This window comes from Schistocerca cancellata, chromosome 6, assembly GCF_023864275.1.
Source record: "Schistocerca cancellata isolate TAMUIC-IGC-003103 chromosome 6, iqSchCanc2.1, whole genome shotgun sequence".
In the NCBI taxonomy this organism is placed as follows: Eukaryota; Metazoa; Arthropoda; class Insecta; order Orthoptera; family Acrididae; genus Schistocerca; species Schistocerca cancellata.
This window is the reverse complement of record NC_064631.1, coordinates 607,162,875-607,177,169: the sequence shown is the minus strand read 5'-3', so window position 1 is coordinate 607,177,169 and position 14,295 is coordinate 607,162,875. Positions and strand designations below refer to the sequence as shown.

The following is a 14,295-nucleotide window of genomic DNA, read 5'->3' as shown; positions in this document are numbered from 1 at the left end:
TCGCTACACTACGCATACATTGATTACCAAAAAGCTTTTGATAGTGTACCCCACTCATGGTTACTACAAATATTGGAAATATACAAAGTAGATCCTAAATTGATACAGTTCCTGAACATAGTAATTAAAAATTGTAAAACCACACTTAATATCCAAACAAATTCAAATAATATCACATCACAGCCAATACAGATTAAGCGTGGAATATACCAAGGAGACTCATTAAGTCCTTTCTGGTTCTGCCTTGCTCTGAACCCACTATCCAACATGCTAAATAATACAAATTATGGATATAATATTACTGGAACATACCCACACAAAATAACACATTTGCTATACATGGATGATCTAAAACTACTGGCAGCAACAAATCAACAACTCAACCAATTACTAAAGATAACAGAAGTATTCAGCAATGATATAAATATGGCTTTTGGAACAGACAAATGTAAGAAAAATAGCATAGTCATGGGAAAACGCACTAAACAAGAAGATTACATATTGGATAAACACAGCGACTGCATAGAAGCAATGGAAAAAAACAGATGACTATAAATATCTAGGATACAGACAACAAATAGGAATAGGCAATACAATTATTAAAGAAGAACTAAAAGAAAAATATAGACAAAGACTAACAAAAATACTGAAAACAGAAATGACAGCAAGAAACAAGACAAAAGCTATAAATACTTATGCTATACCAATATTGACCTACTCCTTTGGAGTAGTGAAATGAAGTAACACAGACCTAGAAGCACTCAGTACACTTACACGATCACAATGCCACTAATATAGAATACATCACATACATTCAGCAACAGAAAGATTCACATTAAGCAGAAAGAAAGGAGGAAGGGGATTTCTCGACATAAAAAACTTACAATGTAGCAAATATAATACATCAACAACTTGCCATACAATGTAAACTAATAAAACAACACATTCCCACATACAGGTATGTACCACAAAATGTATTGGAGAACGATGAATACAAATTATACTGGAACAGAACCATTATAACAGATAAAACACCACCACATAACAAACCTGACATCATACTCACCAATAAAAAGAAGAAATTAACACAACTAATCGAAATATCTATACCCAATACAACAAATATACAGAAGAAAATAGGAGAATAAAATTGAAAAATACATCCAACTGGCTGAGGAAGTCAAGGACATGTGGCATCTGAATAAAGTTGACATTATACCAATTATACTATCAACTACAGGAGTCATAGCACACAATGTCCACCAGTACATCAACGCAATACAGCTACATCCAAACACATGTATACAACTACAGAAATCTGTAATTATTGATACTTGTTGAATTACCCGAAAGTTCCTAAATGCAATGTAACATATACCGTACTGTTAAAAGGAAGTCACGCTTGATCAAGATCCGCATCACTTTCCATTTTTAACCAGACATAATGTCTGAGAGAGAAAAGAAATAATAATAATAATAATAATAATAATAATAATAATAATAATAATAATTAAATCAGTTTTATTATTTTAATAAACATTTTTGGAACAGCATTCAAACAATTTTTATGAAATTTTTCTTCTTAAAATTCAGTCTTGATCGCACCATCTATGCTACAAGAACATAGATGACCAGTTTCAGTCAAATCAATTACCATCATCAGACCTGTAATTTAATTTAGAAAGTAATAGAAACCATACTAGATTGACAATAAAATATGACAAAATGCTTATAAGGATAAAATACAATAAGACTAAAATACAATAAGACTAAAATACAATAAGACTAGTTATACCCATGGCATCTGTAGGCTTCCTCCGGTGGTCCCAGTCGCCTACAGTGGACTGGATGGCCGAGCGGTGACCTCTGCAGTTGTCAGGATGCTAGGAAATGGCTGTAGAAGCATCAGAAACGCCAAAGAAACATTATTAACTCATAACATCTTTATTCCTGCCGAGTACAATGTGGCTTGGTGATATCAAAGACCTTACCCATGTCCTCGCTGACTCGTAGCAATGACACCAGATCCGGGCCGCACAGTCTTGCTAGCGCAGTACCGCGAGCTGCGACATAGCGGAGGAATGCCCTCACCTTGGCCGCGCGTGGCTGGCGGCACCTGGCTGGGCAGCGGCTCGGCTGCGGACAGCAAGCTGCTGTGCGGGCTGGCCGGCCGGCTCGACAGCAGATAGCAGGTGGCTCCAGGTTGGAGTCCTGATGCTGTCGGCATGAGAGGCGTTCTCGTAGTGTGGAGTGTACTCTATCCCACCCTGTCTTCTTCCCCCCTCCTCCTGGTGGCTCGTCTGCGGTGGACGGGCGGAAACGGCTGCAGTCCCCCAGCGCCATCGGCTCATCCGGTTGTGATGGCAGATGCACAGGGCCTAGGCCCTGCACGATCTCGACGACGGCTCACTGATGTGGTCAGCATTGGCGGTGAGTGAGTCTGCTGCGGTGTCTGCTAATCATGGGTCGATGATTGACAGCGGCAGCAGAGAGGACCAGAGCTGGTACTGTCCCCTCACGTCTGCTGCTGGATGGGCCACCCTTACTGCAACATCTCCTTAATAAAGATTAACATGTCTATCACCGAGCTGAGCGCTATGCAGTGACCCAGTACACATCTAACTGCAAGCCTAACTGCGAGTGCAAGTGCCTTGTTGCTATCAAAGCTGGTGTATTTAAAGGAAATACAAGCGACGTCCTGACGTCATGCTCGTTTGTAATGACCACATTCGTTCCACTTATACTGCTGGTTCATCTGTCATACTCGCCCCTTAGGTGTTCTTGCGACAGAGTTACGTGTTGTTGTGGCAGACTTACGCGAAGTTGTGAAATGCAGTACAGCTGACGCTATACCTCTGTCTTGCACTCTACGAAAGTCTCTGTCTAACACAAACCCGCGTGCTAAGCAATTCTCTCTCACCTGTTGTGTGTAACCATGCCATTGCCCCTGTGAGACGACACATTCCGATATATGTGCTATTCTCTTAGCTCTTGGTTAACCTACTGCCTCGGGCTCTCGGCATAGGCAACGTAACTTTGACAATATTCCACGTTTCCAACTCTTTACTATTCCGGGACACTACACTTCGAAGATGGTAGGTGGAGCACTCTTCTCAGCTGGTGTGATGTCAACTGGTGCCAGCAAGTGACGGGCATATGCTTAAATACGAAGATGCTCCGCCTACCTCTTCTCCCTCTACCTCACGTCAACCAATCAGTGTAAAACGGGTTCACATAATTGTCAAAACATTAAAAAAAGAAAGTAAAATAATAACATAAAAACAGTTATGTATAAAATATCTCTTTATAACCATGGAACTACTTAAATATTGTATAAAATATCAATTAAAAGCTTTAAAATAACTGTACAGTCGTATACTCAGCGTGCCCTCTATGGGCTAGGGTGGTACTACCAAAATTGTTTCAAAGTCAACGATGTTGTGAAGGTCTTTGGTATTGCGGCATCATATCCATATGTGAGTTGTGGAATGATCAGCTGCAGAGTGCTATGATATTACAATCACTTATTAAAATGTCATAAAACTGATTTATTAAAAATGAAGTCATATTTCATAATATTTCTAGTTGGAAGTTTAAGGTTGTGATATAAATATTTATGTACTGTTCTAAGGTACATTTCTGCCATGGATACACTGGGTCGTATGATTTTCTGAGCAAATGAGTAATATACGTGTTCATAGAATTTTGTCAAAGAGACCATAAAAACATTTTTCAGGAAAATCCAACTGTTCATTGAGAAGCAATGACGGTTAATCTCTATAATGGGCATATATCTCAATTTCCTAAAATATCATTCCATTATTACGAATATCACCAGTGGCAAGTAAAGTTAATATAAGACAGACAGACAGACTGAATCTGGCATAGGTGTATACTTCCAGTCAAGATATCTTAAAGAATAATTAGTCCATATGCATGTCCCACTTAAAGTTGTCCTGAATTATGATTCCCAAGAAATACATCTATTTTCCTTTTTTACAATTACATTTCCTATGAATAACTTCATACCATGGCGTTAAATTCCATTACTGCAGTCTTTGAAGCACTAACATTCATATGGATTATATTGAAATACTTGATTATTTCATTCATAACACTGTTGCACAGCACCTCTAAACTATTGTAAGCTTTGTGTATGCTCACAATTGGTGTATCGTCTTCAGACAATGTTTCTTTTTAGAATAATAAGAACAGTACTTCACATCATTAACATAAATTGAGAAAAGTAGGGGTTCTAACATGAAACCTTGTGACAGTCGATATTTGATACCAATTATTTAGCATACGAATGATCCACTCTGCACATTGACCAATGTATATTGTTCTGTTGCTCCTATATGATTATATTAATTCATAGGCTGTTCCTTAACACCAAGGATCCACAGCTGGTCAAGTAATTTGTTGATGTTGACATAATCAACAGCTTTTCCAAGACCAAGGAGTTTCCTTGTTCTCTATGGCAGTTGTTATTTTCTCTGCTAACTGTGCTATGGCTATTCAAGTTGGCTTGTTTTTCATAAAGCCATTCAGATTTTCAAATATTAGATTGTGTTGACTCTGGTATGTCATTAGTCTGGTGTAAATAACTTTCTTAATTACCTAAGAAAATCCAGGTAAAGTTGAAAAGAGTTGATTAGATTAGAATAGATTAATACTAATTCCATGGATCATGAATACGATATTTCGTAATGATGTGGAACGAGTCAAATTTTCCAATACATGACATAATTAAGTTAATTTAACAACATACTTAAGTTAATATAAGAACTTTTTCATTTTTTGTGTTTTTTTTATTTTTATTTTTTATTTTATTTTATTTTATTTTTTTTTAATTTATATCTAAAAATTCCTCTATGGAGTAGAAGGAGTTGTCATTCAGAAATTCTTTTAATTTCTTCTTAAATACTTGTTGGTTATCTGTCAGACTTTTGATACTATTTGGTAAGTGACCAAAGACTTTAGTGCCAGTATAATTCACCCCTTTCTGTGCCAAAGTTAGATTTAATCTTGAATAGTGAAGATCATCCTTTCTCCTAGTATTGTAGTTATGCACACTGCTATTACTTTTGTGTTGGGTTTGGTTGTTAATAACAAATTTCATAAGAGAGTATATATACTGAGAAGCTACTGTGAATATCCCTAGATCCTTAAATAAATGTCTGCAGGATGATCTTGGGTGGACTCCAGCTATTATTCTGATTACACGCTTTTGTGCAATAAATATTTTTGATTCCTCAGTGATGAATTACCCCAAAATATGATGCTATATGAAAGCAACGAGTGAAAATAGGTGTAGTAAGCTAATTTGCTAAGATGTTTATCACCAAAATTTGCAATGACCCTTATTGCATAAGTAGCTGAACTCAAACGTTTCAGCAGATCATCAATGTGTTTCTTCCAATTTAATCTCTCATCAATGGACACACCTAAAAATTTGGAATATTCTACCTTAGCTATATGCTTCTGATTAAGATCTATATTTATTAATGGCATCATACCATTTACTGTACAGAACTGTATGTACTGTGTCTTATCAAAATTCAGTGAGAGTCCGTTTACAAGGAACTACTTAGTAATTATCTGAAAGACATTATTGACAATTTCATCAGTTAATTCTTGTTTGTCAGGTGTGATTAATATACTTGTATCATCAGCAAAGAGAACTAACTTTGCCTCTTCATGAATATAGAATGGCAAGTCATTAATATATATTAAGAACAACAAAGGACCCAAGACTGACCCTTGTGGAACCCCATTCTTGATAGTTCCCCAGTTTGGGGAATGTGCTGATCTTTCCATATTATGAGAACTGCTTATTTCAACTTTCTGCACTCTTCCAGTTAGGTACGAATTAAACCATTTGTGCTCTGTCCCACTCATGCCACAATACTTGATCTTGTCTAGCAGAATTTCATGATTTACACAGTCAAAAGCCTTTGAGAGATCACAAAAAATCCCAGTGGGTGGTGTTCGGTTATTCAGATCATTCAAAATTTGATTGGTGAAAGCATATATGGCATTTTCTGTTGAAAAACCTTTCTGGAAACCAAACTGACATTTTGTTAGTACTTCATTGTTACAGATATGTGAAGCTACTCTTGAATACATTACTTTCTCGAAAATTTTGGATATAGCTGTTAGAAGGGAGATTGGACGGTAATTGTTGACATCAGATCTATCCCCCTTTTTATACAAAGGTATAACAAATTGATAGTTTTCAGTTTTAGATTTAGCACCTTTCTTGTAAATTGGGGTTACTTGTGCTATTTTTAGACTGTGTGGGAAACTACCTGATGCAATTACATCATTTACTGCTGTTGCCATGATATCAGACATTTTGTCTATGCACCTTTTGAATGTGGTGATAGACAACCCTCATAACCTTTGATATTGTATTGTTTAATTACCTTCTTATTTATTTTATCTCCTTGCTGCTAGTTGCACCATGTGTGTGCTTTGTGAAACTGGATTGCCATTTCCATCCTACAGTGTCACTGATGGGTTTTCCAGCAGAAGAAAATACTCATTAAAAACACTTGTGATTGACATATGTCCCATCAGTTTAGTTGTAATGGTGTACTAAACTTAAGTAATTCCTCCCCCAGAGATATTTCACAGACAGTACATGATGATAAAGGTGTATTAACAGATAACCCATTATTTTGCTGAACCTTTTTTCAATTAAAGTATTCAAATGTTCTTCCTATGTTGCAAAAGTGGATCCTTTCAGGGAAAGGAAAAAATAGTGTAGTTTGGTGTTTTTCCATGAATTCCTAGGCTTAGGCCATAGAATTGAAAACTGTAGAGTTTGTCTAAATGGGTCAGTGGAGCACTATGTCTCAGAGGCTGCTGCCTAAGTAACTTGTGTGGGTTGCACAGAAAAGTAATTAGAATAGGTGACCCTCAATCCATTCCAGATAATGATAGCTGTAATAGACACCAAACTATTCATGAAGACCCAAAGGATGCCAATCACAGATAAGAATTTTTAAAACCCTAGTGATAGACTTCCAAAGCATTCTCAATAAAGTAGCAAAATTTAAAAGCTCTCCTAAAAAGCTATGGAATGCACATAATACGAGGTTCAGTAAGCTGCCTCAAACTATTAGAACGACTGCAGTGAGACTTTTGGGATGGATCTTAATGTATCTCAAAAGGATAGACTAATGGGAAATGTATGTGATGTAGTTATAACAGTAGACAAGAAATTCAGATCCACTGAAAAGCCCAGCAAAAGCTTTGTATCTTGGGACTATAATATTGATGCATTTCAATTTAAATCAGTCAACTCTTGCAAATGTTTGTGTTAGGATGCTATCAGTCTACAAATAAGACTCATTTCAAAACATTTGTGTATCATATCTCAGATCATATTCAACTGTACGGGAGCCATGCCAGATAGGACTAATAGGTAATATTGAACATAAACAGAAGAGGACAGCACAAATGGTTAAGGTTTGTTTGGCTATGAGAAGAGCCTCCTGTAAATGTTGGAAACTTCATTTAGTACACACTTGAAGATGAGAACTATCCTGCAGAAACCTATTTATTTCACTGTGTTTCAAGAACGAGTATTAAGTGAAGAATCTAGAAATATATCGCAGCCCCCTATAGTGCTTCTGAAGGGATTGTGACAATGAGATTAGACTAATTTCAGCATGCACAGAGGCAGTTAAACAGACTTTCCTCTTGCACTTCAGCATAAATGGAACGCAAAGAAATTCTTTTACATGTTGCATTGGGAGATAGCTGTTGACAATCTGGTGTTAAACACTTTAAAAAAATTACAATCCACATTATACACATTCAGCTTGGCAAAATGGCTGAAGTATTGTCATGTAACCATATAATGACTGCTGTGGCATGACTTCATAAAATATTATGGAAGTCTACAATTGTGTGACATATTAAAATCCACCAGGAAGTTTCAATCCAGCACACACTCCACTGCAGAGTGAAAATTTCATTCTACATGGCATATTGTTGTTACTGTTTGTTATGCTAAAATTAATATCATAGCTTTGAATTTCAATAATCTCTTTATACATTGTGGTGTTGTAGTGATCTGATTTTTTTAAAAATAGCTACAGAGATATGCTGCACTCATTTAAATTTACTGCCCAGTCAGAATCACTCTCGTGTTTCTTTAATCAGGTACTGTTGCTATTAAAATGTGTGTTGTATTCCCCTATTTTCAAAGCATTTATTGTTAGAGGCTTGGCCAGTTATATTATAGCATTTCAAGAGATCTTCAGATGTAAAAGATCAAATACCAGGCAGAAAAAATAATCCTTTGATTTCAACACCGTAATTGTCAAAGATGGCAGCTTTACCAGATTGTCTCAGGATGTATGCTTCTGGTGTTCTTACGGTTATCCACCTAAGCATTAGGTCACACTTTCAAGGAGACCAATTGCTCATAGCCAGAGAGATGATCATCATCTTTTGCTGTCCTTAGGAGCTATCTAATTTCTTTGCTGTTAGGTAGAATTTGCATTGGAAATATGTAATTATTGATAAATCAGTGTTGTAATATACGGAAAATAGGCAGAAAAACAATAACTTACTTGAACTGTGAAGCTGCAATCGAGCAGCTGTTTATTTTTAATGTTTCCTCATCATTTTCAGATCATATTTCACCTTTGCCACATCATTTATAAGATTTTTTCTCACGTTATATTTTTATATTATTGTAAATATTATTTATTGCTGTAGGTAATGTCAAATGCATGTAGTAAAAAATGTTTAATTTCTTGCTTTAGGGGCAAAAGATACGTGAATGCTGTTCAGGATTTCTTCCATCAGCTTTTGCATCCAAGCCTTCAAGTCACTGCTGATGTTTATGCATACATGTTCATGTGCGATTTCTTCAATTTTATAATTGTCATCATGGGATTTGCTTCGTTTGGGGTGAGTAGTCATAGATGATCATGTACGCTGGTGCCATTGTTATAAATGTAGAATATAGTATTATGTTGATGACCCATAGTTCTTGAGATTTCTTGTATTTTTCTTATGTGATAGGCTGGGTTGGAAGTTCCATTCTTCTTCAGATATAGAACAGTGGTTCTCATTAATCCTGGGTCAGAATTGTACAGAAGGAAAATAGCATCAACCCAACTTGGAGGCTGAAGTTTTTTATGTATATATTTTCCCAGTTTGAATGGTTAAAGCCACTTCACAAACAGCAGATATGTCACATGATTAATATAGCACATCTATCTTCACTGTGCTATTTAAAACCAACAGTCTACACTGAAATACTGAGCTATGTTAACACTTGCATGGCAAAGTTCTGGTCACAAAGTTGATATTTCTGTTGTAGCATTTCATTTTATTGATACAATAATGCAATCACTGTGGCTTTTGATGTCGGACTACTACAGTGCATCAGTCACCCTTGTAAAGTCTACGTACTGTTCCATTCTGCTCTGCCTTAATCAGTTCACTGTAATTCTACATTTGCACTTTGCAAGGGAATAAGGGAAGGATATATCACAGCACAGTAACGTGGAAAATTGACTCTGCAAGTACTGCATGTGTTAACATATTGTGTTTCAAGCAGATGTTCAGCTGTTTTTGCCAAATAATAACTCATTTATAACTCTTCCTTTAGTGCTACTATGTCTTTAATATTTAGATTTGGTAATCTTCAAACATCAGTTGCAAACAAATGCAGAGTTTTGCAGACTAATCAACTTGGTGGGTGGCAGATCACACAGCTACATATTCTAAAATGTTTTTAACTTGGTTTTAGCTGTTCAAGCTAAGGCAGTTTAGTAGATCTTCATATTTTACCCAAGAATTAATCTGTTTAGATTTAGTATTCATTCTGTGTATACTAAACAAAGAGGTTTTGTAATTTGAAGTAATTAAAAATATTATGATAATAATAATAAGGCCCGGGAAAAGAATAGGCCTCCGGTATGTTCTGCCAGTCGTAAAAGACGACGAAAAGAACAAACCACTAATAGGGCTAACCCTCCTTTTAGTGTGATTAGTTGGTTCAGGACAGAACTAATGAAGCCTCGGACAAGCGCCGTCATGGTCGGGGACGACGTTTGAACCTTATGCCCGCCCACAATGGTAACGACACTGCTAGACAACTAGAAAATGATTTAAATCCAAATATGCTTCCTGCAACCACCCTAGAAGGGAAACAAAGACAGAGGATGAGATGGTCAGCTGAAGTTAATCGACAACTCATGTTCTGTTATTACCAAGCAACAAACCTAGGAACCAACACAACTGGATACAATTCACAAGTATACACAACATTTATTATCAGATACCCAGAATTAAAATTTTTAACACAACAATGACTACCTGATCAGATCTGTGTAATAATCAAAAATAACAGGATACCCCAGTCAGAATTAGAAAACATCAAACAACAAGTACAACAAATACTAGAACAAAATAATGTGCAATCAGAAGAAGAAGAAAATACAGTAATGGACTCAAACATCCCAGAGCAAACAAACAAAGAACAACACGCATCAATTAAACAATCAGAGGAAAACGAAATCTTAAGACAGCCACCAGAACAAGCACAAATAGAACTTGAAGTAACACGCATGTTAGATATAGAAGAAAAATTTCAGCTGACATATGTATAGAATATATAGAATACAAAGACACAAATACAGACATTAGACCATTCTTGCATAGACTGCCAAATAACCCACAAGTCGAAACAACAATAAAAACTATCAACACGATCATACACAACAAAATAAATGAAAACACAACTATGGACGAGTTACAATTACTGGTTTATATAGGAGCACTCACTACACTAAATATACACACTAGGCAGAGATCAGAACCAACCAACACACAGAAGAAACCCACAAAACCAGCATGGCAACACAGGCTACAGATCAGAATAGAAAAACTGAGAAAAGACATCGAACAGCTAACACAATTTATAAGAAATGAAATGTCAGAAAAAAAATGAAAAAGGTTAGGTAAAATCTCACAACAAGAAGCGATGGAGCAATTAGATGAAAAGAAGCAGAAATTACAAGCATTGGCCAAACGACTTAGAAGATACAAAAAAAGTGAAAATAGAAGGAAACAAAACCAAACATTCAACACAAACCAAAAGAAATTTTACCAGACAATAGGTAACACACACATTAAAATAGACAATCCACCAAACGTAACAGACATGGAACACTTCTGGAGCAACATATGGTCAAACCCGGTGCAACATAACAGGCATGCACGGTGGATACAAGCAGAAACAGATACATACAAGATGATACCACAAATGCCTGAAGTGATAATTTTGCAACATGAAGTCACCCAAGCAATTAATTCTACTCACAATTGGAAAGCCCCTGGAAAAGATAAAATAGCAAATTTCTGGCTAAAGAAGTTCACCTCAACACATTCACATCTAACTAAATTATTTAACAGTTACATTGCAGACCCATACACATTCCCTGATACACTTACACATGGAATAACTTATCTGAAACCTAAAGATCAAGCAGACACAGCAAACCAGCTAAATATCGCCCCATAACATGCCTACCAACAATATACAAAATATTAACTTCAGTCATTACACAGAAATTAATGACACATACAACACAGAACAAAATTATAAATGAAGAACAAAAAGGCTGTTGCAGAGGAGCACGAGGATGTAAAGAGCAACTGATAATAGATGCAGAGGTGACATATCAAGCTAAAACTAAACAAAGGTCGCTACACTACGCATACATTGATTACCAAAAAGCTTTTGATAGTGTACCCCACTCATGGTTACTACAAATATTGGAAATATACAAAGTAGATCCTAAATTGATACAGTTCCTGAACATAGTAATTAAAAATTGTAAAACCACACTTAATATCCAAACAAATTCAAATAATATCACATCACAGCCAATACAGATTAAGCGTGGAATATACCAAGGAGACTCATTAAGTCCTTTCTGGTTCTGCCTTGCTCTGAACCCACTATCCAACATGCTAAATAATACAAATTATGGATATAATATTACTGGAACATACCCACACAAAATAACACATTTGCTATACATGGATGATCTAAAACTACTGGCAGCAACAAATCAACAACTCAACCAATTACTAAAGATAACAGAAGTATTCAGCAATGATATAAATATGGCTTTTGGAACAGACAAATGTAAGAAAAATAGCATAGTCATGGGAAAACGCACTAAACAAGAAGATTACATATTGGATAAACACAGCGACTGCATAGAAGCAATGGAAAAAAACAGATGACTATAAATATCTAGGATACAGACAACAAATAGGAATAGGCAATACAATTATTAAAGAAGAACTAAAAGAAAAATATAGACAAAGACTAACAAAAATACTGAAAACAGAAATGACAGCAAGAAACAAGACAAAAGCTATAAATACTTATGCTATACCAATATTGACCTACTCCTTTGGAGTAATGAAATGAAGTAACACAGACCTAGAAGCACTCAATACACTTACACGATCACAATGCCACTAATATAGAATACATCACATACATTCAGCAACAGAAAGATTCACATTAAGCAGAAAGGAAGGAGCAAGGGCATTTATTGACATAAAAAATCTACATTATGGACAGGTAGACAATTTAAGAAAATTCTTTATAGAACGAGCATAAACTAGCAACATACACAAAGCAATCACTCATATAAATACATCAGCTACGCCACTGCAATTTCATAACCACCTCTACAACCCTTTAGATCACATAACATCAACAGATACAAAGGAAGTAAATTGGAGAAAGAAAACACTACATGGCAAGCACCCATATCATCTAACACAGCCACACATCGATCAAGACGCATCCAACACATGGCTAAGAAAAGGCAATATGTACAGTGAGACGGAAGGATTCATGAATGCAATACAGGATCAAACAATAAACACCAGATCTTACAGCAAGCACATTATTAAAGATCCCAATACCACAACAGATAAATGCAGACTTTGCAAACAACAAATAGAAACAGTAGATCACATCACAAGCGGATGTACAATACTAGCAAATACAGAATACACCAGAAGACATGACAATGTAGCAAAAATAATACATCAACAGCTTGCCTTACAACATAAACTTATAAAACAACACGTTCCCACAAACAAGTATGCACCACAAAATGTACTGGAGAATGATGAATACAAATTATACTGGAACAGAACCATTGTAACAGATAAAACACCACCGCATAACAAACCTGACGTCATACTCACCAATAAAAAGAAGAAATTAACACAACTAATCGAAATATCCATACCCAATACAACAAATATACAGAAGAAAACAGGAGAAAAAATTGAAAAATACATCCAACTGGCTGAGGAAGTCAAGGACATGTGGCATCAGGATAAAGTTGACATTATACCAATTATACTATCAACTACAGGAGGCATACCACACAATATCCACCAGTACATCAATGCAATACAGCTACATCCAAACTTACATATACAACTACAGAAATCCGTAATTATTGATACATGTTCAATTACCCGAAAGTTCCTAAATGCAATATAACGTATACCGTATAGTTAAAAGGAAGTCACACTTGATCAAGGTCTGCGTCACTTTCCATTTTTGGCCAGACTTAACGTCTGAGAAAAGATAGAAATAATAATAATAATAATAATAATAATAATAATAATAATAATAATTAAAATTATAAATTTATCCAAGGGCTGTTCAGTAAGCAACCTTCCAAGGAATAAAGGCATGCTTTTCTTTAAAAAAAAAAAAAAAAAAAAAAAAAAAAAAAAAAAAAAAAAAATCCAATATAGTCCCTTTTTTGGAGTGAACATTCTTTCCAACATCCAGGCCTTTCTTTTCAAGCTCTGAAAAAAATAGGAATTGCTATGCTTTTCAGAATATACTTGAATCGAAGAAGACAATCTCATATGAGCACTTTTTTAACTGCAAGTCATTTCTTCGTATAAGGGGACAAAAACAAATCACAGTAAGACAGTTAGTGTGGATATGGGGACTGCAGCTCATTCAGTTTTGTGACAACTTCAGATGAATGTGCTGGCACATTGTTGCAGGAAAGCAATATTTAATTCATCAAATGGAGTCATGTTGCCTTCAGTTTCTTGCTTAAGTGCTTCAGTATCTCTCTGTTATGTATTCTCAATTAATCATTTTTTGGTTTTCAGAGAAGCTTATGTTTATAAAACCTTTTGCATCCCACTAATTTTATGCTCAGTGGAGCTGTCCTTGTCATTTTTTGAAACTGATTCACTGGA

The 14,295-nt window shown here is 35.7% G+C and overlaps 1 protein-coding gene across 1 annotated transcript in view; it reads left to right on the top strand.

The window, feature by feature from the left end:
* The window catches only part of LOC126088449 (piezo-type mechanosensitive ion channel component), a 724,612-nt gene that overhangs the window by 633,880 nt on the left and 76,437 nt on the right, over positions 1 to 14,295 (top strand). Inside the window, exon 39 of the mRNA XM_049906591.1 lies at positions 8,784 to 8,931. Coding sequence (XP_049762548.1) covers positions 8,784 to 8,931 — 148 coding nt within the window. The remainder of the gene's footprint in view (positions 1 to 8,783; positions 8,932 to 14,295) is intronic.